Source organism: Chinchilla lanigera, unplaced genomic scaffold, assembly GCF_000276665.1.
Source record: "Chinchilla lanigera isolate Chin_1 unplaced genomic scaffold, ChiLan1.0 scaffold00024, whole genome shotgun sequence".
NCBI lineage: Eukaryota > Metazoa > Chordata > Mammalia > Rodentia > Chinchillidae > Chinchilla > Chinchilla lanigera.
The window spans coordinates 23,000,716-23,023,550 of NW_004955425.1; the positions used below are offsets into that span (position 1 = coordinate 23,000,716).

The 22,835-nt window shown below is 36.8% G+C and overlaps 1 protein-coding gene across 1 annotated transcript in view; it reads left to right on the forward strand.

Annotated features, from left to right (window-relative positions):
• The window catches only part of Ap3b1 (adaptor-related protein complex 3, beta 1 subunit), a 258,894-nt gene that overhangs the window by 208,100 nt on the left and 27,959 nt on the right, over positions 1-22,835 (forward strand). The window contains exons 23-24 of the mRNA XM_005386022.2: positions 17,394-17,625; positions 22,064-22,148. Of these exons, the coding sequence (XP_005386079.1) occupies positions 17,394-17,625; positions 22,064-22,148 (317 nt within the window). The remainder of the gene's footprint in view (positions 1-17,393; positions 17,626-22,063; positions 22,149-22,835) is intronic.

Below are 22,835 nucleotides of genomic sequence, written 5' to 3' on the forward strand. Positions count from 1 at the left end.
ACTGGCTTGAGTTGCAGTTCCAGTTTTGAGGCTTGTCTTTTAGTCTTAGGGAAACAAATCATAATAGTACAGGCATATGGTAGAGTCAAGGAGAGTATAGGGGATCTTTGTGTGGGTGTGATCAAAAATATGGTGAATGTTTACATTTTTAAAAAACTCATTACAGTAAAAAACACATTGTCACTAATCCCCCTCAGAATACACTCCCTCACTTCAAACACACTTACCCCATCGTTTTTGCCACTTGCTGAAGCCGTACTGGAAGTCCTCTTTTGTGAGTGTTTTTAAGTATGTTGTGGCTACCTTAATGTTCTGAATCAGTTCAGAAGTTTACCTTTCATCATCATTTTGACTTTGAAGATGAGCATCTTGCCGAATCTGGTGAATAAGCAGATAAGGACACACCATAAAGCTTTTGCAATCCTGCTTGTCATTGGACAACACTTGGCAGCAGCACTCGCCATATTTTTTTAAATCACACCTCATAGAGACAAGAAAGGACTTCCAGAAGTGCTTCTTAAATTGGTAAAAGTGATAGGATATGTTTGAGGCAAAGAGAGATATTTTGAGGGCAGTTAATGTAGGTGTGTCTTTAATATATTTTTAAAACTTAAACATTTACCATATATTGCAATTACACCTCATGTAAGGTCTCTTGGGATCTTAACAGGGAATTTCCAGTGCTGCCAAATATACAGGAAAAATTCCTTTTCAATATGTCATATACAAATTGGATTACAAACCAAATGCCTTCCATAGTATGATTCACATATGTGGAATTTCCACCAAGATACGTTTTACTATTTTGTGTAAGTTTATGTCAGACACAAAGATTAAACTGAATTTTTTCTTACATGTCTGGTGATTCACCTATGTTTTTTCCATAAGCACCCCTGGTACTTTTGTACCAGCAGTTATAGTCGGTTACAAGAATGGTTGCAAGGTACTGAATCTCACATTCAGAGATTCAGCGTAACTTTATTAAACTTCTTACTTTTTTATTTTATTTGTTTCAGAGAGAGGTAGCTGGACAGAAGTGCTTCTCAGATAACAGAAGCCAGTGAAAATTGTATACATTTAGTCATTTATTTATACCATAGATTCTGCAGATGGGTTTTACAACATAAGAATCCATAGCAGTGGTTTTCAGCTAGACATCATAAATGCCTTTATTAGTTCCTGTCACTGATACAGAATATTTCCATTAACTTGATAGCTTAAAACAATGCAGATTTACTGTTACCTTACAGTTGTGGAGGTCAGAAGTCCAGAATAGGACCTTGAACCAAAATCAGTATTAGCATGACTCTGTTCACTCGAGTTCCTGCGGGGAGTTGGGAGTTTCTCATTTTCTGCCCTTTTCCAGGCTCTAGAGGGTGTGGACACCTTTGGCCCATGGCCCTTGTTCCATCTTCGAAGCCAGCAGTGGCTGACTCTGACCAGACTCCCCTACCTTCCGTTCACTTACAGCATCCATGTGAATACCGCGTGCCTGCCCAGCTAACCCGGGATTTTTTTTTTTTTTTTTTTTTTTTTTTGTTTTTTTCCAGTACCGGGGATTGAACTCATGTCCTTGTGCTTGCCAGGCAGGCGCTGTGCCGCTGAGCTAAATCCCCAGCCCTCACCCAGGGTGATTCCCCCTCAGACCTGCCCTGCCCCGGGCCATGTGGTATGACATTTACTCACAGGCACTGTGCATTAGAACTTAGACTTTGGGGAAGGGTTTTTATTCTGGAAACGTCTCACCTGTTAAACCTATGGGGAAAGTTGGTGACTCAGAACCAGTACTCAGCCCAACCCTACCAGGTTGCAGAGGAGTGGGAAGGGAGAGCCCGGGCACTTGTGCAGGCTGTTGTCATGTGGAGCCAGTGCCCAGTACCAAAGTAAGCATGTACTTCGTGTTAGGTCTCAAGGGGGATTGCAGCCTGGTGAGTGCTCCCTGCTTCTGGAGTTCAGGTGGAGCCTTGCTCTGGTGACTGGCTGTCTGCCTAGCCAGGCAATGCCTACTTGAAACAGTTCTACTCTACTGTAATGATACCCAGTTGCAATGATTAAGAGAAGTTTGAAATTTTCAGATGAAATTAAACTTCATCTCTTCCTAGTGCTGTCTTTCTGATGTGTAAGTCAGAAATTTTAACACTTACATTTTGATGGAATCAGAATTGTACAGCATTTCTCAGTGAAACATTGATTTACGTTGTTAGATAATTCACTTGTGCTATTAGCACAGAGGATAATTGAGTTATTTGTAGTTTGCAAAAAATCATGCGAAAACATGCAAGGAAAGTACATTGTGTAGGCTTAGCACTTATTAGTAACATGATACAAAAGAATATGCATAAAGTTGAAGGATGTAAAAATTACAAGAATGTCAAATGGAATAAGAGTAAGATCATTAGCGCCTGGAGTTATATCAGGAAGAGTTGAACAGACAAATTGGGCTTGAACTGACCACTGTCTTATGAATAGTATGTGATATTTAATGTACTAGCATAATTTATGATGGCAAATAAAAAATAATTATTTATTATTTAATCAAAACTAAAGTAAGTTCTCTGTGTAAGACAGGCAGAAAGTAAGGCACACATTAAATTTTAAGATCAAAGTACAGTGTGTTTTGAGAACTGTCCTTACTTTGTCATCAAAGTTTAGTAGCCTAAAACTTATTCTTAAAATGAAGTGACACTGTTATGAAGAGACCCAACACAAGAAAAGATGGAAATTTATCTCATACGCTGCAGTTATTTCCCTGGCTAGTTCTTCTTTGTTTGGCAGTCATAGCTAGCCTATCTCAGGGCTTACTACCAGACTTCACTTTTTAAACCAAGTGGTCAGCTCTAGGGTTCCCCTTCTTGAGAGCTGAGCATGAAGAGGAGGCCTGAGGGACCACTGCCATCTCCTGGTGGAGTTAAGTCTTAAAGAAGGGGAACAGTGGGCGGCAACAGGGTCATAAAGAGAACCGGAGTGGAAAGTGAAGACGATGCTGTACCCTGGACAGGAAGTGAGTAGGCAGCAGTTGTAGAGCTGGATTTGTGCTGCAGGTAGTCTTAGAATGCCTCCTTAGAGTGCCGTGGCTCCTTTCTTGTTTGTGTGGCAACTTCTTCACTATACTCAGAAAACAAGCAAAAGGTGCTGCAACTTCGTGAGGTGTGTGGGCGGTGTCCTGTGCAAGAGCAGAGCTACGTTCTTGAAGACTTGGATTTATTTCTGGGCACCAGCCTTTTAAAAGCAATGCATCATTCTCTATCCAACAAATGCCTGCTATAGGCAGTAATATGTTGGCTTGTCCATTTTCGGCTTGTAGTACAAAATAAATGAAAGCCAAGGACATTACAGTTGGGAGGGAAGGACTATTATTTAAAAGGCTTTTAAATGATGTCACTATATATTCTTTTAACAACATCCTCTAAAAGCCTTTGAAAAAATAGTCCCTTCCTCCCTCAGTTGTTAACAAGGACCATACTAGGGACTGCTCTTTAAAAGGCTGTTAAATGGTGATCCTATATTTTTTAACATCAACATCATTTAGAAACCTTTTAGAGAACAATCTTCTTTACCCACAACTAACAGGGGAAAAAGACGTGGAGGAAAGGATTACTTTTTTAAAGGCCTTTGGATGGTACTATCAATAAGTGAGCAATATTGTCATAAAAGCCTTTTTCCAAGGTGATTCAGCTTTTTTGATATGTATGTTCTTTTAACCTCATGCTTCTTTGTTATCTGACAGATTGGTGCTTTAGTGTTGACTGAAAACTCAATTTACTAATAATCCCCAAAATGACCTTTATTGAACTTTTTTTACAGTTTGAACGTCAATTTCACATATAAAGTCTCTTTTGATCTTCTCAATAGTTCATTGGAACAGACACGATATGTACAGTTAGCCCCATTTTACAGAAGAGAAAAACACAAGCTTAGTGAGGTTATGATTTAGCTGAGGTCTTACTAGTTAGTATATGGTTGAGTTAAAACAGTAAACGACATCACTTGACATACGGGCTAATATTCCACCCCGTTTTCCCAGGTTATCTCCATTCCTTCGGTTTTTTGTAAAGTGATATATTATTCTAAATTGAGCCTTTCCACATGTGCAAATACTACACGTTAATTATTTAAAATTAGCATGGAAGTGGGATTCTGTAATTTTAGCACTAAAAGTAGATACAGAAGTTTTTTAATAGTGTACTCCTGATGAAGTAAAGAAGTGTATGGTACCATTTCAAGGTAATCCTTCGGTGATGTTTTGGCATTCAGACTTCTCTTGAGGTTCCTTTGCCTTGTGATCTATGCTTATGAAACTAGTGTCACTGGAAAGCTACTTTAAAATACATGGTTTATTAAGTAACTGACGTCGGGAAAACAATTTCAATCTCATTTTATTGATTTTTTTGAAAGGTATTATTTTATCCAAGGATCTGTAATTAAGATCATATTCAAAACAGATTCCTCAGCTCTCATTTAATATTTGGAAAGAAAGAATAAATGCTGGTTCTTCCTACTTCTTGTCATTCTCTGAAGAAAAGGGAAAAAAATTTCTCCCATATCTTGCATGACTGATCTTTACTTTTCTTTGTCAAAAAGCAACACATTATGTTTATACAAAAAGGAATTGTAGCTTATTGCTTGGGAGAAGTGACATATAAAAATACTACATTCCAGTCTTAGCTCTGCCACTAGCTAGTAAACATTGTCTGTAATAATAATTAAGGAGACGCACTGCTGTGATCAGAATGCTTTCACATGCGGGATCTCACTGACTCATAGAGGAATCCTGTGAATTAGGTCACTTTTACCCTTCAGTGTACAGATTCAAACTCAGAGAAGTTAAATGATTGTCTTCTTATCAAATAGCTTAGAGCTCTTCTAACTTAATATCTAGTGTTTTGTTACTGCCAGCCCTAACTCTGCCTGACAAGAAGGAAGTAACTTTCTTTTCTTCTGAGGGGTCTAAAGACGGAACAGTTAAAGTGCCATTGTGTACTGTGGGCAGGAGAGGTAATGAGGGAGCAAAAGATTGGGAAAGACACCGAACTGTTAATTATGGTTAAACCTTGGGGATTTTACTTTTCCCTTATTTCTGTACTGTTTGAATTTATTTTCAATAAACTTGACTTTAACAATTTGAAAAACATTTTTCAGTGAAGGCTTGAACTCAGCTAGTAGTATAGAGACAGGAGAGAAATAAATGTGACATCAAACTTCTTTCCCAGGTGTTGAGATGTAAGCAGGGTGTCGGGCATAGTGCCATGGGCCCGGGCTTGCCCGCAGTGCACAGGGGGAGGCCGCTTGTGCTCTTTTTCACATCTCATCATGAGTACTGTGAAGGGAAAAGCAGGAGAGCATCTCAGATCAAACGGTCACCACACTTGTCAAAAGACAACTTAACACTAAGTTGTTTTGTGCTTGCATAGTTTTCTGGGTTCTAGTGAAACTCACTGTAAAAATTATTGAAACCTTTCTGTTAAACACTTTGAAAATAAATTTTTTAAAAAATGTATATTACTGTATCTTTGTGATACATAATAAGCAAATTCATCAAGGGATTGGCGCCTGCACATGCTGCACGGCGACCCTTTCACTTCTCCTCCTCCATCTCACCGCATCCCAGACGCCTCCCAGCTCCACAGTCTGTCTCCTTTCCTGTCATCTCCCTTTTATTTTGTTCTTTAAATTGCTTATACTTTGGGTTTCCCTCATAAGAGAAGCATGCAATATTTAATTTTCTATGTCTGAATTGTTTCATTTTTCATTGTGGTCTCAAGGTGCATCCATTTTCCTACAAGTGACTCCAGTTTCCCCTATGGCTGAGTAGTGCTCCACATTCACACACATTCCAGTGTCTCTTTTTATCAGTACATGTCTGCAGTACCTGCCATTTGCAGTCACCTTGAGGAGTGGGTGCATGTACATAACGGCTTGATTTCTTTTTCCTTAACCCCCTTCCCTCCTGCCCCTGCCCTCCTCCTGTAAATCCCCTTTCCCCAGTTTTGTTTTTATTTTAATTTTTTTATTTTAAAGAGAAAAGAACTGAAACATTAACAGACACGCAGGCATAAATAAAACAACATAAAAACAAAGCAATACAGAATTTCAGGCAAGGTGATAGGAAATTAACAATGGTTGTTGTATTACATATTGGTATCTTCAAATTGGTTACTCGGATAAATAAATATAGGCATGTAAGATTGACCAAATGATTAAACATTAACAGTTCCTTTCGATAGCTCAATAGAAATTAGTAGTACAATTATCTTAGCTATCTTGTGTATATGTATTCATATTTTTTCCTTCTTTCTTTTCTCTTTTCCCTCATCCCCGTCATTCTTTCCTTTTGAGCAGTTTCTTTCCCTTTCACAATATCTATTGTATCTTTTAGATTTTATTCATTCTTTCAGGTTCTTAACACTAGGGAGACAATATCTTTACACATGTGAGTCTGATTTATTTCGCTTACGAGTGTGATCCCTAGATGCATCCATTTACCTATAAAAGCCTCAAGTTTATCTTTCTTTATAGCTGAGTAATATTCCATTATATTAAAAGTACCACATCTTTTTTATCCATTCCTTAGTTGGTGGGCATTTGGGTTGTTTCCACGATTTAGCTATTACAAATTGCACTGCTATAAACATGAGTGCACATATATCGCTGTGGTATGATGTTTTCAGTTCTGGAAAAATACCCAAAGGGAAATAGCTGGCTTGAATGGGACCTGTAATCCTAGTTTATTGGGGAATCTCCACACTGATTTCCACAGTGGTTGCACCCGTCATTTTCATTCTTGTTGATATTATTACTTAGCTCATGTGTATGACATGCTGTTTACATTCATTGAGGTTATCCAGTTCCTGCACATGGCATGCCTTTATTCTACTTACTCCCCTCCCCCTCCCCCTTGTCTCCTTCTATCCATCCCTTATTGTACCTTTTGTACTTTGCCTTACTCAAATGACAGATATAAATGATACTTAAGCTCGTGTGACTACATTTTCTTTATCCATTCATCTGTTGAAGGACATATAGACTGCTTTCAAGATTCAGTTATTATGAATTGTGATACTATAAACATGGGTATACATGTATAGTATACTATGATGACTTTAGCACTTTAGAGAAAATACCCAGGAGAGGTATACCTGAGTCAAATGGAATTTCTATATTCAGGTTTTTGAGGAATCTGTGTACAGATTTCCACAGTGGTTGTAACAGTTTACATTCTCACCAACATTGTAGAATACACCTACCCCCAGCTCCACCGCACAACAGCCCTTTTTGAGTTCTTGACAGCTATTCTTTCTGGAGTAGGATGTAATCTCAGTGCTTTGGGGTGGTTTTTTGGTTTTGTTTTGTTTTTTTGTTTTGTTTTGTTTTGTCTTTTTGAGACAGGGTCTTGCTATGCAGTTCAGGCTGGCCTTGAGCTCACTTTGTAGCCTAGGCTGGTCTCGAACTCAGAACGATCCTCCTGTCTCAGCCTCCCAAGTGCTGGGATTACAGGTGTGCGCCACCACGCCTGGCTGTCAGTGTTGTTTTGATTTGCATTTCTCTAATGGCCAGAGATGCTGAACATTTTATCATGTACCTATTGGCCATTTGTACATCTTTATTTGAGAAGTGTCCGTTCATTTCAGTTGCTCCTTTTTTAATTAGGCTTTTTATTTGGGAGCATCTGGTTTTTCTTTCTCAGTTCTCTGTATACTCTAGATACCAGTCCTCTGTCTAAGGCATAGCTGGCAAAGTTTTTCTGTAAGTTATTTCTTCACTCTGTTGTTCGTTTCCTTTGCAGAAGTGTTTAACTTAAAAATAATTCCATTTATTGACTCTTGGCATTATTTCTGTTCATTTGGGACTCTGTTCAGAAAGTCTTTTTTACCTGTTTTATCTTCAGCCAGATTCAGTGTTTGTTTTTTCCCTGGGTCTTTGATCCATTTTTATATGATTTTATTACATGGTAAGAGATGAGGGTCTGGATTCATTTTTCTAGGTTAACTAGTTTTTCCCGTTGCTCAGAGGCTGTCTTTTCTCCAGCACATTTTTGGCCCTTTGTCAAAGATCAGACAGCTAAAGCTGTCTGGGGTTGCTTCTGCATCCTCAGTTCGGTTCCATTGATCCCTGTGTCTGGTTATGTGCCCGCATCATGCTGTTTTGATCACTATCGCTTTGTATTTGTTTTTGGGGGGGTTTTTTTGGTACCAGGAATCAAACTCATGACCTTGTGCTTTCCAGGCAGGCACTGTGCCGCTGAGCTATATCCCCGGCCCTCGCTTTGTAATTTATTAGCACTGTTAAAGCAAAAGTCAGAAGGAAATATATCCGTGGATAGTGTAATTTGCCTCTGTCCATGGTTCTAGCTTTCCATGGAAAAGGTACATGAAATATATATACAACATTATGGATTTTAACTTTATAAAAAGCATTAAATGTACTGAGAATAAAGTTTATAGATTTGTCTTTGGGAAGTGGAAAGAATAGAATGTTATTATAGAGTAGTTCCCTCTTCATCTCAAAACCAAAATAAAATATATCCAAGGATCAGCTTTTTTCTTTGCAGGGGTGCAGTGTTGGGAATTACACCCAATGCCTGCCCAAGTCCTCTGCCACTAACTATCACCCAGCTCCAGCCACTTTTTTTTTTAGTAGAGTCAGACAATAAATATTGTCTATAACTGTTTAACCCTGCCATTGTGGTATAAAAGCAGCCGGCATATAAATGAATGTGTCTGTGTTCCAGAAAAACTTGGAGACACTGAAATATGAATTCATATACAGAACTTTGGGGAGGGTGTACTAGGGAGTGAAACCGGGACCTTTGCACTGGCCTACATCCCCACCTTTTAAAATATTTTTTAGGGGATACTTCTGCCTCAGCTTCCCAAGTAGCTAGAATTACAGGTGTGCGCCACTGAACCAAACTTAAGTATTTTTAATGCAACAAAAATGTTATTTTTAGCCGGGCGTGGTGGCACACGCCTGTAATCCCAGCACTCGGGAGGCTGAGGCAGGAGGATCGTTGTGAGTTCAAGACCAGCATGGATTACAGAGTGAGCTCACAGCCGGCCTGAACTGTACAGCAAGACTCTGTCTCAAAAAAACAAAAACAAAAAGAATGTTATTTTTCTTATCTACCATTTAAAAATTCACAGGTTGTACAGAAACACATAGTGGACCAGGTTTGGCTCCAGGCATTGTTTGCTGGTGCCTGGTTAATACCATGTATAAATTAATGTATTCATTAAGTGTTCACAGTGTGTTCAGATCTTTCCACAAATACATTTTAATATATGTTCTTACCAAAAATAAGAGATGAGAAAGTCTTATGTTTTATAATATAGACCGATCACTGAAAAATTGAGAAATTATAACAGTTTCTAGAATAGCTAGATTGCACATACCTAAGGAAGACAGATAGATAAAGAATGATAAAGTAATATTTGCCAGAAGATTCAAATATAGTTCTTTGAGTCTCTGCTTAAAGGTAAGAATTAAACAAATTTGCCCTTTGCTTTTTTAATCTATAATCTGTATTAGGTACTAGACTTAATTCAATGAATTGATGGTTAAATTAAAACTCATTTTCTACATTTTACTGGGTAAAAGAGACAGTACTGTGGCTTTCGGCTTCATAACTCATCAAGTGAGACATGCATTTGGTTTAAAAAGCACTAATTTATTTTTTTAAAGCACTAATTTTAAACATGAAGCTTTCCTCTGTTTATGCCTCTTTTCTTACGTCCTCATTTTTATATTTTTATAAATCATGTTTAAATAGATACAGCTATAAAATAAGCTGAACAAACTAGATATAAAAAGAGCATTTTATATACTGCAAGTCTTCATTTTTTTGAAATTCAAAAGCAGAATAGATTGATAATACTTATAAATGATTGAGTAACTAAATATAGATTAAAGCATAAAAGGCTGGAAAACATTGTTTTCATAAAGCTTTATGTGGGAATGTCATCTTTGAAATAGTAATGCAGAGGCTGAACAAGGTTTATTCTAAGCCACTTACTTGATATTTCATGTTTTATTTTTCAAATCTCATTTTAAATTTTATAATTCAATCATTTTGAACAGCTATTTTCAAAAGAAGTTTTACAACTTTAATCTTAATAATCTCAAAAAAAGCAGACATGCTATGTCATAAAATAACTATTAGTGACTAGTTTGTATCCTATAAATCTAACTTGAGTTGATAATATGGTCCATTACCAGCTAACTGCACAGAGTATTTTTCATTTTACACTCTTCAGTTACTTTTTAGTGAAGTGTTAAAAAATATGAAGCTTTTCTCCCCTCTAAAATTGCACGCTGTCTGTCTGTTATTAGGGAGATAACAGCTCTTATAAATGTTTCAGTAAGCGCTAAGTAGACAGTTATGTGCACTCTCATTCCACGCTTATTTGCTTACTGTAATAAACTGATAAAATATGTGTGGTTTGTCTCTGTGTATCTACAGGCATCATGAGTCACATAGATTTCCTTTAGAAATAATGTTGTGTCTGCAGAATTGATTGCTTATTTTCATAAACCATCTAAAGGTACACAAATGACTTTTATTATTTAAACATATGCTGGATAGAGATTTGTAGAGTGTTGTCATATTGTTACTAGGTGCTTTTTGTTCTGTTAACTCTTGGGGGAGGCTTTTTATTTTAGCATTATCCCAGCTACTGAACTAATTACTTCTTCAGGAATCACAGTGAGGTGACCCATATCATTTGCTTGTCATGAAGCTAAATTTTTAATTCATTGAACATTAGTAGTTAGACAATTAAATAAAAACTAATGTTTTCAAGCCTTGTTTTTCATCTTGTCCTGGTATTTGTATCATAATAATCTTTCTAGTTAGGCAGCTGTTCTTTGCGTGTGCCTTTAAAAATAGTATTTTTTCATTTCTTTGCACATATATGTAATAGAAAACTTTAATCATTTCCATAAGCCAACAAGTATTAATAATCTCCTTTTATTACCACACTGTGCCCTGGTAAGGCTATAGTATTTTTTGTATTTTAAAGTTGTGACTGAACGCTCAGCATCAGATATAGTCATAGCCAACTCAAGAGGTGTATTGTTTGCAAATCTCTATAATCATTTAAAATAGTAAAGTTATGCTTTGTGTTTTGAACATGGGTATAATTACTGTTTTATACATTAAGCATTAAAGTGGGAAGTTAAGTAATAAGCAGTAAATGTCTTATATATTGTGTTAGAGAAGGTGTAACATGGCTGTGGGAAAAGCAAAGGGGACTCAGAAGGCGGAAACACAGGTGCTTTGAGGCTCATCCAGGGGGTGAGAAATCAGAGCCAAGCCCTGTGGGTATCTGGAAGCAGTGTGCTCCGAGCAGAAGAAGTAACCAGCACTAAGGGCTGACAGTGTGCAGGAGGAATAGCAAAAAAATTTCGGTGACTGGAGAGGGGTGCTAGGAATGGGGGTTCAGCAGCAACAGGGAGCCTGGACACATGAGGCCTTCTAGTCCTTCATAAGGATTTTTGGCTTTTATTCTCCATGAAATTGGAGCCTTTGGAGGGTTTTGAGCAAGGGGTGATATGATAGAACTTTAACTGATTCATTCTGGCCACTGTGTTCAGAGTAGACTAAACAGAGCAATTTAGTTTTATTCAGGTAGGATACAGGGGTAGAAACAAGGAGAATTTCGGAGGCTGTTGGAATAACCCAGTGAGAGATGGTAGTGCTCAGACCAGTATGGTAGCAGTGGAGACAATGAGAAAGCCTACCTCCGTCGTGGCATTTATCACTGTGGCTTATTTACGTAGGTATCTCAAGCTGAATAAGTGTCTTAAGGACGAGTACCTTTGTCTCTCTATCACAGTCCTTAATATATTGGTTGGCACAGCTAATTCAGTAAATATGAGATGAGAGGATAAATACATTAATGAATGGTAATGATTGGTGGTGAGTACTTACTTTGTGCTTGAAATAATGGTAACTCTTCTTGGACAGAGAGCCCTAAAATACCAAATTTTTTTATAAGATCACCTCTCTCCTCAAGACACCCTTGGGAGACATAGCATTACAGGACAAAGAAAGAATATGTAGTACTTTTGTTTATTAATGTAGACCTAGCTGTCTAGCTCCACTACAGTATAGAACTCCAGTGAGTTAGGATGGCCCTCATCAGGGACAATTTTTTCCTGTGGAAAACAGGATTAAGTAGCCTTAAACTCTATGAAATTTTTCTGTTTTTGATGTACAGAAATGGTAGCAAAGTTCGGTTCGATCTAATCAAAGACCGGACCTAAGTCTTTGATATCACCATCCCAGTAAGTACCAGGATTTAGGAAAAGGGAAAAGACAAGCATTTTCCCCTTCTGGTTATGCCTGGAATCTGACTCATCTTAATCAGTCATAGGATAGAGGAGGTAAACAATAGAAACTGTTTGGACCAGCTGAAGAAAAAAAGGGAATGTACAGGAAAAAAGCTAGAATATTTCATGGGAAATTAAGCTTCTGCGAGGTAGCAATTTAGGCCTCAAGACATCCAAGCCAGAGTTACCAGCTGAACTTCCATGTTTCTTTGACATGTGTTTTATCTTTTTCTTCCTCTCACTGAACAATGTGGCAGGAAACATGGCCACAGATAACATTAGTGTTTTAAATTTCAGCTGCTTCAGAGAAACTGGCTCAACTTCATAGGCCCTAAATCCTAAAATCCCAAGAGGGACCCATTTGACCAGATCCCTATTCCTGAGTATCTTAACCATGGCCAAATCATGAAGTGGTGTGAGAATACACCAGCTCCACTAAGAACTGAGTGTGGTGAATCCTAGTAGGTAATAGGACATATTAGATTTTATACATATTTCTGGAGTATGGGTAGCTAATCTGATGTACAAGATACTGGTTTTCTGTCAGGTTTAAATGTATTATATAGAGAAAGTATTGAAGAGTTTATGGAGGCCACAGGTTTTATTGAGCAAAAATCACATGGCTATCTAGGTACTGACTTAAGATGACTCATGTGAACTTAGCAAACACTTTCACTTAGTCCCTTTTTAAAATTAAACAAGTACAAATTGAGTATCTTTTTTTTTGTTTGTTTGGTTTTGGTTTTGGTTTTCGTTTTTCTCCGGTACTGGCAACCGAACTCACGACCTTGCGCTTGCCAAGCAGGCACTTTGCCGCTGAGCTAAATCCCCAGCCCTTGAGTATCTTTTATCTGAAGTGCTTTGGACTAGAAGGTTTTAGATTTTGGAGTTTTTCAGGTTTTTGGAATATCTACATGACTTTTACCAGTTAAGCACTTCTAATCTAAAATCTACATCATGTCGGCACTCAAAAAGTTTCCATATTTTATTTTATTTATTTATTTATTTTTGGTCTTCTTGAAAGACTGTCTCACAATGTAGTTTAGGCTGGTTTTGAACTCACTTTATAGCCCAGGCTGACCTCGAACTCAAAATGATCCTCCTGCCTCAGCCTTCTTAGTGCTGGGATTGTAGGCATGTACCACCACGCCCGGCAGTTTCCATATTTTAAAGTATTTTGGATTTTCAGATTAGGAATGCTTAACCTGTACATATATTATCACAGAATTTCATTTATGATGCTGTAGAAGAGTACAATGGTACCTCAGTTTGCAAACTTAATTATTTTTATGATTCTGGTTGCAAATCAAATTGGATGAGAGCCAAATCAAATTTCCCTATAAGGTCAACATTGAACCTAACCATTATATTTGATTTGGTTTCTGATCAGAATCATGGAAAGAATTGTTTGTGAACTGAGGTACCACTCTACATAGACCTAGTGTTATTACAGATAACCTTTGAAGATTGTCAACGAGGGCCTTTCTTGGATGTGGAATTCATTAGAGGATGCTTTTTAACCTTGAACTTGACTGAATATGGAAAAAATGGAGAGAATTGTATTTTTCCCCTTTATACTTTCCTTAACATCTTTTCTAAATAGTTATACTAAAGCTTCACAATTTTGAGACTAAGTACAAAACAAAATAAATGTTTGGACCATTAGTCCAGGATGAGACAAAGAGAATCAATAAATCAGCCAAGCTGTGTTGCAGCTCAAGCGACTAAAAGTGTACTTTTGAAGCACTTTAGATGATGTTTAGATTGCTAATGCCTGGGTGTTGTAAACCACACCCCTGCTTTTGCTGTGCTTTGCTCATACCACTTGCATCAGCTTTCTGTTACTATAACAAATACCTGACACAAATCAGTTTAAGAAGAGGAAAGATTATTTGACTCCAGGTTTGGAGGCCTCCATCCATGGTTGGGTGGGCCCATTCCTTCTGGGTCTGTGGCAAGGCACCTCATCGCAGCAGGCAGTGGCTGGTGGAACAAGCTGCATACCTCCCTGTGGCCAGGAAATGAAAAGAACAAGAGGAGACCACTGTCCCACAAACTCTTCAAGGGCCTGTGCCCAGTGACCTAAAACCTCCCCTCTGAAAGATTTCCACCACTTTCCAGCACTACCAAGCAGAGGACTTTGCCCTTGACACACAGGGCATTCCAGTCCATGTACTTCTCTCTAACCTTCAGTCACCTTTGCTTTTACATTACAGTTTTGGCTTTGTTTCCCGATGTTATATATAGCCCAACCTTTTATAGTTTGTTTTTAAGAGTAGGTAGAATTTATTGAGAAAAAGCTTCAGTATAAGTGGGACAGAAAGGGGCCCAGAAATAGGTTGCCCACTGAACCTACTTCTCAAGTGTGTTTATTGAGCAAAGCCATGAGGGGAGGCGGGTTTAAGATGGGACAGAACTATAATCAATAAGATTATAAGTATAGTCACTTAGGTAATATTGATCCAGTGGGAAATTATGAGGTGGGACAAGACTATGGTGAACCAGTAAGGTTATAACAAGTATAGTCCCTTTGGTAATATTGATTAAATGGGCATCAAATTGGGAAGCAAGTTACATAACAACATATAAAATAGGAAATAACATACACAAAAAATAGGAATAAAATGTCTGATCATAACCTTCCATGTTTTGAACTTAAATTGATCATCATTTTAATAAAATTATATAAGAGACAAAGCATGACCAATTATCAGCAGTGGGCAAAGACAACAAAAATTTGAAGAATAAAAATGTTGATTACATAAGTGAGTTACAATTCAGGATCTATGAAACAAGAGCAAACTGTTACCTCCATCCAATTATTTCATTGGAAGACCTCCAAATGATACAGGGGAAATATAACTCCCAACCTACTAGATGTCTGAAGCACTGAGTTCATGTTCTCTAAAGTTGAGGAATAAATTCTAGGAACAACAGAGGTTAAGAGTAGGAAGAATTTATTGAGAGAAAGAAAGTTTCTCTCTAAGAGGAGCAGAGGAGGGCCTGGAAGGTAGGTTGCCTCTATAGTTTCCACAGAGGTGAAACTCTACATCAATGTCTGTTTAATGTTTAATAACAGCTTCATCTCAGGAATAGTATAGAGAATAAATAAGACCTGGACAGGGTCTTCAATGTGCCTGTCATCTAATTAAGAGAATCAATGTGCAGTGCTGGAAAAATGTAATTAACCAGCTAAAGGTTTGTGTTTAAGGTTGACTGTTACAGCTTCTATGACATGAGAGTGGGGGAGGGCTGAGTGTAAATCTATAAATACAAAATCTTGGTACGTACACACACACACACACAGACACTTTATCTGTCGCCATGCCTCGTATATCTTTGTGTGAATGTTCACTGCTGAGGATTGCTGTTGAGAGTTACGCTAAGGGATACCTGAGAATTGATAATAATAGTAGAATTTAGAGTTCCTGAGCACTGAAACAGAAGTTTTGAAAGTAATTTTTATTCAGGGAAAAGAAACTAAGATTAGAAGTGAAAGTGCTTTGAAAAGTGCTAGCCTGTTGGCTATGGCTGTGGCTCAGTTGTAGAGCACTTGCCTAACACACATGATACCCTGTGTTTGATCCCCATTGTACACCCAAGGGTTAAACTATTTATTATCATTAAAAGCTGAAGTAGAGCCCAGTATGGTGATGCATGCCTGTAATCCCAGCACTTGGAGGCTGAGGCAGGAGGATCGCTGCAAGTTCGAGGCCAGCATGGGCTACATAGTGAGTTGAAGGCTAGCCTGGACTACATAGGGAGACCCTTTCTCAAAAACAAAAAACAAAAAAAGCTAAAGTAGGATGAATTGGCTAGTTGCCCATTTCTTTATATAACCAAAGTTTAAATTTTAGGCAATTATTACATTTTGCAGATAAATTCTTACACATTTTATAATGATTATTTTCATTTGCCCACACTTACAAATTGAGCTTTTTGAAAATACTGTTTTAATGATGTTTATACAGTATGATTATATTTATATATAATTTAACTCAGGTTTTTGTTGCAGTTTTAAATTATTAATATTACTATAACATCAGCAGATGCTAAGCACAAGCCTGTATGTAAAACTTAGTTGGATGAAAAGACAGCTACCATATGCTTTGGGAGTGGACAGCATCTCTTCATTTAATGTGCTGCCTATGATTCCAGTGGAAATTAGATGGAGAGAAGACTTTAAAAGGGTAACATTCAGTGGAAGCACAAAGAGGCCATTACAAAGAGAGCATAGTGAGGGATGGGAAAATAATAAGATTTGTTTTACCAAATAATTCATTGTAAAGCTATAAGAGATAAAAACATCCAGTGGGTTAACACAGCAATGAAGGCCCAGAAATGTATCATAGGGTGAGAATAAAAGGTCTGCATTTGTAAATCATTGATGAAACGCTATTCATTACATCATGTTGGACAGTTGGTTAAGAATTTGTAGAAAAAAAATTAAGAGCAGAGTTGATATGCCTAAATTAATTCTACATGAGTTAAAAAATGGAAACTGTTAAAGGTGTATACTCAGAAAATGTAAGAGAAATAATTACCGAATCTCATAATAAGATCTTTTTGTTACAGCCAAGAAAGAATGCAGTTTACACTGGAGGTGATGTTCTTCATTTTCCAGTGAAAGAAATTAAAGGGGAAACCTGTCCAGTGTTGGATGTTTGTTATTGAGAGGTGATATTATCTTATAGTTGAAACATCTAAGAAAAGCAGCTGACATTAATGAAAAAGTTAGCAGGATGGCCATATAGAAAGTATCTAGGGAAAAAATTAACAAAAGAACTTACAGACTCTTGAGAATATATGACAGAGGTTATTTTCTTATATTGTCAAAATATTTTAACATATGCCTGCAGAGTACAAAAATGTTTTAATACTATGTTGAAGGCATTTTCTTTACATATCTCTGTGTGGTCATGCTAAGGCATTTTCTTTACATATCTCTGTGTGGTCATGCTAAGTTTGTTATTGTGGTTTATAAATGCTTTAGAAAAACCAGAAGTTAAAAGAGATTATTTTCTGTATCCACTAATTCTTTAATGTCTTTTTCCCATGAACAATAGGTCAGTACTCCTGTCTTTGTACCAATGAAAACACACGTGCTGCTTCATCGGATGAGTGGAAAGGGATTGGCGGCCCATTATTTCTTTCCAAGACAGCCTTGCATTTTCGGTGATAAGATGGTCTCTGTACAGATTACGCTGAAAAATACTTCTGACCAGAAGATAGAAAATATCCACATAGGGGAAAAAAAACTTCCTGTAGGCATGCAGATGCATACTTTCAATCCAATAGGTAAATATTCTCATTTAAAAGTTTATATTCGATAACTATTTTCATTTTAAAATTAAGTAGATAGTTTTTTAGTTAAAAAGTAAAATAGAACATTACTTTATTGATTGCTAGCATATTGAGTGAATTTGTTTTTTTTAGCAGGACCAGGCATCCAAACCATGGCCTCATGCACATACCCAAATACCCTACCACCAACCTATATCCCAGCCCTGTTTTCCCTTTTTAAACTGCATTTATCATATAAAAGAACTATATTTCTTTGCCCTAATGAGTCAGGTCCCTGCAGTATTTAACACTAGTAGTGATGAGAAGATGGAATCTGCAGAATCAAAGTCATCATCCTGTTTTTCCTGTCTGCATCACCTTCCTCCACCTTCTCCCTGGTGAGCTTCATTCCCTGTATAATTTTTGGGGCCTGTTGTGTAGTAAAAGGAAGAAAATCTGTCTCTCTTTTTGAATACAGTATCCCACATATCTGGAGGCCCTTTGCCCATTTCCTTTCACATGCCATAAATTGAAAAGAAGGGTGTGAAGACTGAGGAGTTGTGTACTATTCTGCTTTTCTTTCTTTCCATAACCTATAGTATATTACTGTATTTATCCACAATGATTTTTACCACCATTTAAAAATCAGCATGACGTGCTTGCTTCGGCAGCACAATACTAAAAATCAGCATGATTTTTACATTAAAAAGCAAAGCAGAGGAACCCCCCTTTGGAAGAAGGCATCAGAGGTAGCAGTAGGGTGAGCTGTGCCTGCACACTGCAGCCAGCTGGTGCTGAGACAGCTGCCACAGACACAGCGTGTGCTTTTCAGGTTGTCCTAGTGCCCAACCAAGCACGATGGCCATTTATCATCTACCTGGTGGTTTTTAATATTTTGTCATAAAAATACCCTTTAAGAATTAAATGTACCAATTTATTTTGAACATTGAGCCTGAACCTCAATTAAAAGTGACACAAGTATGTGACATTGCACCTTCCAAATATTACTGCCCTTTCTATGATACTTTAGATGAGCAAGGTCCTTTCACTAAGATGAATTCAAACTTGATAACTGTGGCTTCTTTACTCATTATCTTGCATAACTTCCAGTTTTCTTCATCTGAGTTCTGGCTTTGCTGAATTCTTTCCCATAGTCCAAGAGTCAGTTAGGGAAGGAAGTCATTCTTTGTTACATTTTCCACAGAGTAATAAAACAGCTCCTGGGGGATAAATCGAGTAGACTTTTATAAGCAACCACAGTAAAATAGAGTTTGAAGTAAGTTTATTTCAGAATATACTTAATGTCATTTTAAAAATACTTTTATAAATAAGACCAAGAGTAGAGTATCCTGATTTTTATTGAATTATTATGTGAATTTAATATATTGCCAGGAAATTACAGAATATCCCAATCTGTGGATCTTTTTTATTGCTTGTAATTTAGCCTTTTTTACCTAGTTAAAAAAGTTAATTTAGTTTAAAAAGTGTCAAGCATCTGATTTATGAATTGTCTCGAGGTTGGAAATGTTATCCAAAGGTTAAAATGGTAGAACAGCATTAATGTTTCCTTGGACTGGCATTATAAGTTGATGAGTTGACCTTTTGTTGGCCTATGTAGAATAGAAGAAATAAATATAATAAATTTCATAGTATGACCTTAACAGAAATAAAATGTGAATATATACCATTGCCTCCGTACTAGTTACAGGCTTTTCTTTTCCATTTTTAGGCACATTTTATGAATGTTTTATTCATTGTCTCCCAATTATTGAACTCCTTTAAGAGAAAACTCATTGCCATGCAGTATGTATTTGTATGTAACACTATCTCAACTCTGTTACCCATAGATTACTCTAGAGTTGCAGAGTATCATGTGTCTAAATTACATCTTAAAGGATGTCCAAAAACATCTTAAGGATGCAACAACAACAAAAAACACCCAAATACTGTTCATGTTTTATGAAATAAGGGAGGCACAATGCTGTGTTCATATGTTGAAGGGTCCGGCAGTTTTCTTGCTTGTCACCAATCTGTTTTCTTTTTGTCTGTAATACAGTTACTTTTGTCTGGATGTCGCCCTTCCTTTAGCAGGAAACTGGATTCATTGTAAGGGAGTTAGGAATAATGGGCCATTTTTTCCAAAGAGACCACGTATTTCAGTGACTTTGTGTTAACACCTGACACTTTTGAGTTCAGCTGAGATTTTACTAGTTATTGAAGAAGTATAGCTATCAAAGTCAGTGACATCCTGTGTGGTTTCATTTTTCATTGTCAGTAGTGGTGTAATAAAGCCAATGTTTTTCAGTCATTTCTATTAGTCATCTCAGGTACATAGCAAATCCAGAACACTCTCCAAATATAATCTTCTAATTTGGTAAGCTTTCCCAACTCAGTAGGCTCCAAATATTATAAAAATCCATTATATGAATAATTTTATGTGGGTCATTTTGCTCTTGAATTGTTCATGTAATAAAACAAATCATTGATCATGAACTGTCCTCCAGAATTAGCTCACAGTTAATTATCTGAAGACTGAAGACAGTATCAAACCATGTCAGAGAGTGCAATCAGCAGGGCATTTTGAGAGCTGTCACTTTGTCAATGAAATACATACTGTAGTGGGATCAAAATCAAGAATGCTGTTATGTTTTAGTGATGATAATGTTTGCTAGCAAAATGGCATCAGATACAAATAAGACCAAATTCTGGTGTGCTTACGGCACAGAACGAGGTGATAAGGATACACTGAAGAGTAGCAATAGGACCGGGTACGGTGGTGCATGTCTGTAATCCCAGCTAGGTCCAAGGCTGAGGCAGGAGGATCACAAGTTCAGTGCCTTCCTGGCAACATAGCAAAACCCTGTTTTGAAATTTTAAAATATATAAAAAGAACTGAGGACATAGATTAGCACAGGGGCCTTGGGTTTAATTAAAAATAGCCATAGAACTGGGAGTGTATCTCAGAGGTAGAGCACTTGCTTATTAGCACAGCAGGCCCTGGGTTTCATCCCCGGTGTGGCAAGAAAAAATAACCTACTTGAACAAGGAGATTGACAGAGCTGTGAACTGATGACAGCATGTGCTTGTAGCTTTGGAAGGAATGAGTACACATGTATATCTGCTGAGATATATACTTGTATATATGAATGAGCAGAATATTTACCCTATAGAAAAGCCTGTTTGCTGAAGATTTAGATAGCCACGACTTACAATACTTGAGTAACAAACTAGTAAATGTTAGATTTATAAACAACTTAATAGAATCAGCAAAGCAACATAAATACCACTGAGGAAACCAATAGCATTTCAAAATCAGCGTCAAAAAGGCCCTCTTCTAATGCCTAATTGCATGGCGCCTATGAGATACACACATGGCTCCTAATGTGTCAGGCTTGAGAGTTGTTCTTTTGTCCCATCTGTACATCATCTCTGTTCATGCTTAGGAAATCGGAGTTACCACCAAGCCCTGGGACAGTCACAGTCAACTGAATTAGAAGTGTGCTTGCTAAAATGTAACTAAATCTGACAAGATGCATAATACAGAATAGATAAAGCTAAATATGAAGCCGTTGCATGGTATGGCTGCAGTTGTAGTGAAGACTTGGAACAGAGTAGATGGATATCAGAAGTGAATGATTTCTGTGTATATACATGTATTATATAAATGCCCTCAGGTATTCTAATGTGTAGCCAAACTTTGGAATCACGAACAGGATAAAATCTTGTTAAGTTTTATTATTGTCAACTGAGAAAAACAATATTGTATGTTGGTGTGATTATTTCTCATACTTGATTAGCTGATAGTTGAAGCTTAAGAAACGCTATGTTATGGCTTAGTACGGTGGCTTTGTACAGTGCCATTTTATTACTTTGTTGAGATAATCAAACCTGCCCCTAAATTTTCTTACGGTAATGTTTTGAATGATGCAGATAGACTTATTTTAAGAATGCCTGTTAGGTTGGTTAATTTCTGAATACATTACAATTTCTTCTAATTTTGCTTTAAGTTTTTAAGTTTTAGAATTTTTCAATTGAGAATTTGGAACATTGTTTAGAAATGTACTTTTTCTATCTAGAATAAACAGTTTTCAGTAAATAATCTTTATAAGTTCCAAAAGTCCATTGCAAGTGTGCCAAACAAGGACACATTTATCTCTGTCTCACTTTCAATGCCTATAATAATAATAAGGTAAAACATGAAATTTCACAGGAAGAGGTGTTTCTGAAACAGTGGATCTAATATGTTCATTGGAGTATATGCAGATTTGTGCAAAACAAAAATCTTTGAGCCAAACAGTGAGGTGGTAATTTCTTTTACTATTCTTAGTATGAATTTTTTTCATTAAATTGGGCTGTTTTAACCAAATACAAACATTAAATAAATGTGTAGTACTTAGTTTGCCTCTTTCTCACATCCTGTGTGTTTTCATGTCTAAATTATCTTATTTCCTAGACTCTCTTGAGCCTGAGGGATCCATTACTGTTTCAATGGGTATTGACTTCTGTGATTCTACACAGACTGCCACTTTCCAGTTGTGGTAAGTTCAATTGTTCTTTTGTTTTTTACATCACCTGTGAAGTATGGTAGAACAAAAGCTAAGCTTTCAACAGCCTTTTTCTGTGAGGCATGACATTTAAACTAATGTGTTTTCTTTCAGTAGTGTTTCAAATGCCATACAACAGTTGTACAAACCGTGTGTGATGTGCGTATTTTCAGTATTTCTTACCTAGCCATTGCAGTCTGCCATATTAATTGAAATTAGTGGTTTGTTGGATAAAGAAATAAGCTACTGCCAGCAAGTTCTTTACTTATTTTAATATTACAGTTTTGGAAAATTTGGGAGAAATTAAAAATGTTACATCATTGAATATCCCTAAGAAGATACCTTTTGAGACAGTATGTCATTTTGAGATATCTCAAAGTTTTTTCTCATAGAGTATTACTGATTCTAAGCCTATATGCTTTCCCTTTTTTATGTTAATTTACAAGCTGCTTTATATAAAAGTCAAAAGAGCATTTATATAGTTGGTAAAGGTTTTATAACTCAATATTATTCATAAGGGTTTTTTATGATTAATTTTTTTGTTTTCACATATTTTATACACTTCTGAGGAATTCTAGCAAAGTAGTGCAAAGCTGTTATCTTCATGCATGTTTGAGAATTGTCTTTGAATTCCATCCTTTTATGTTTTTCTGATACAGGAAAACATTTGTTATTTTGAGT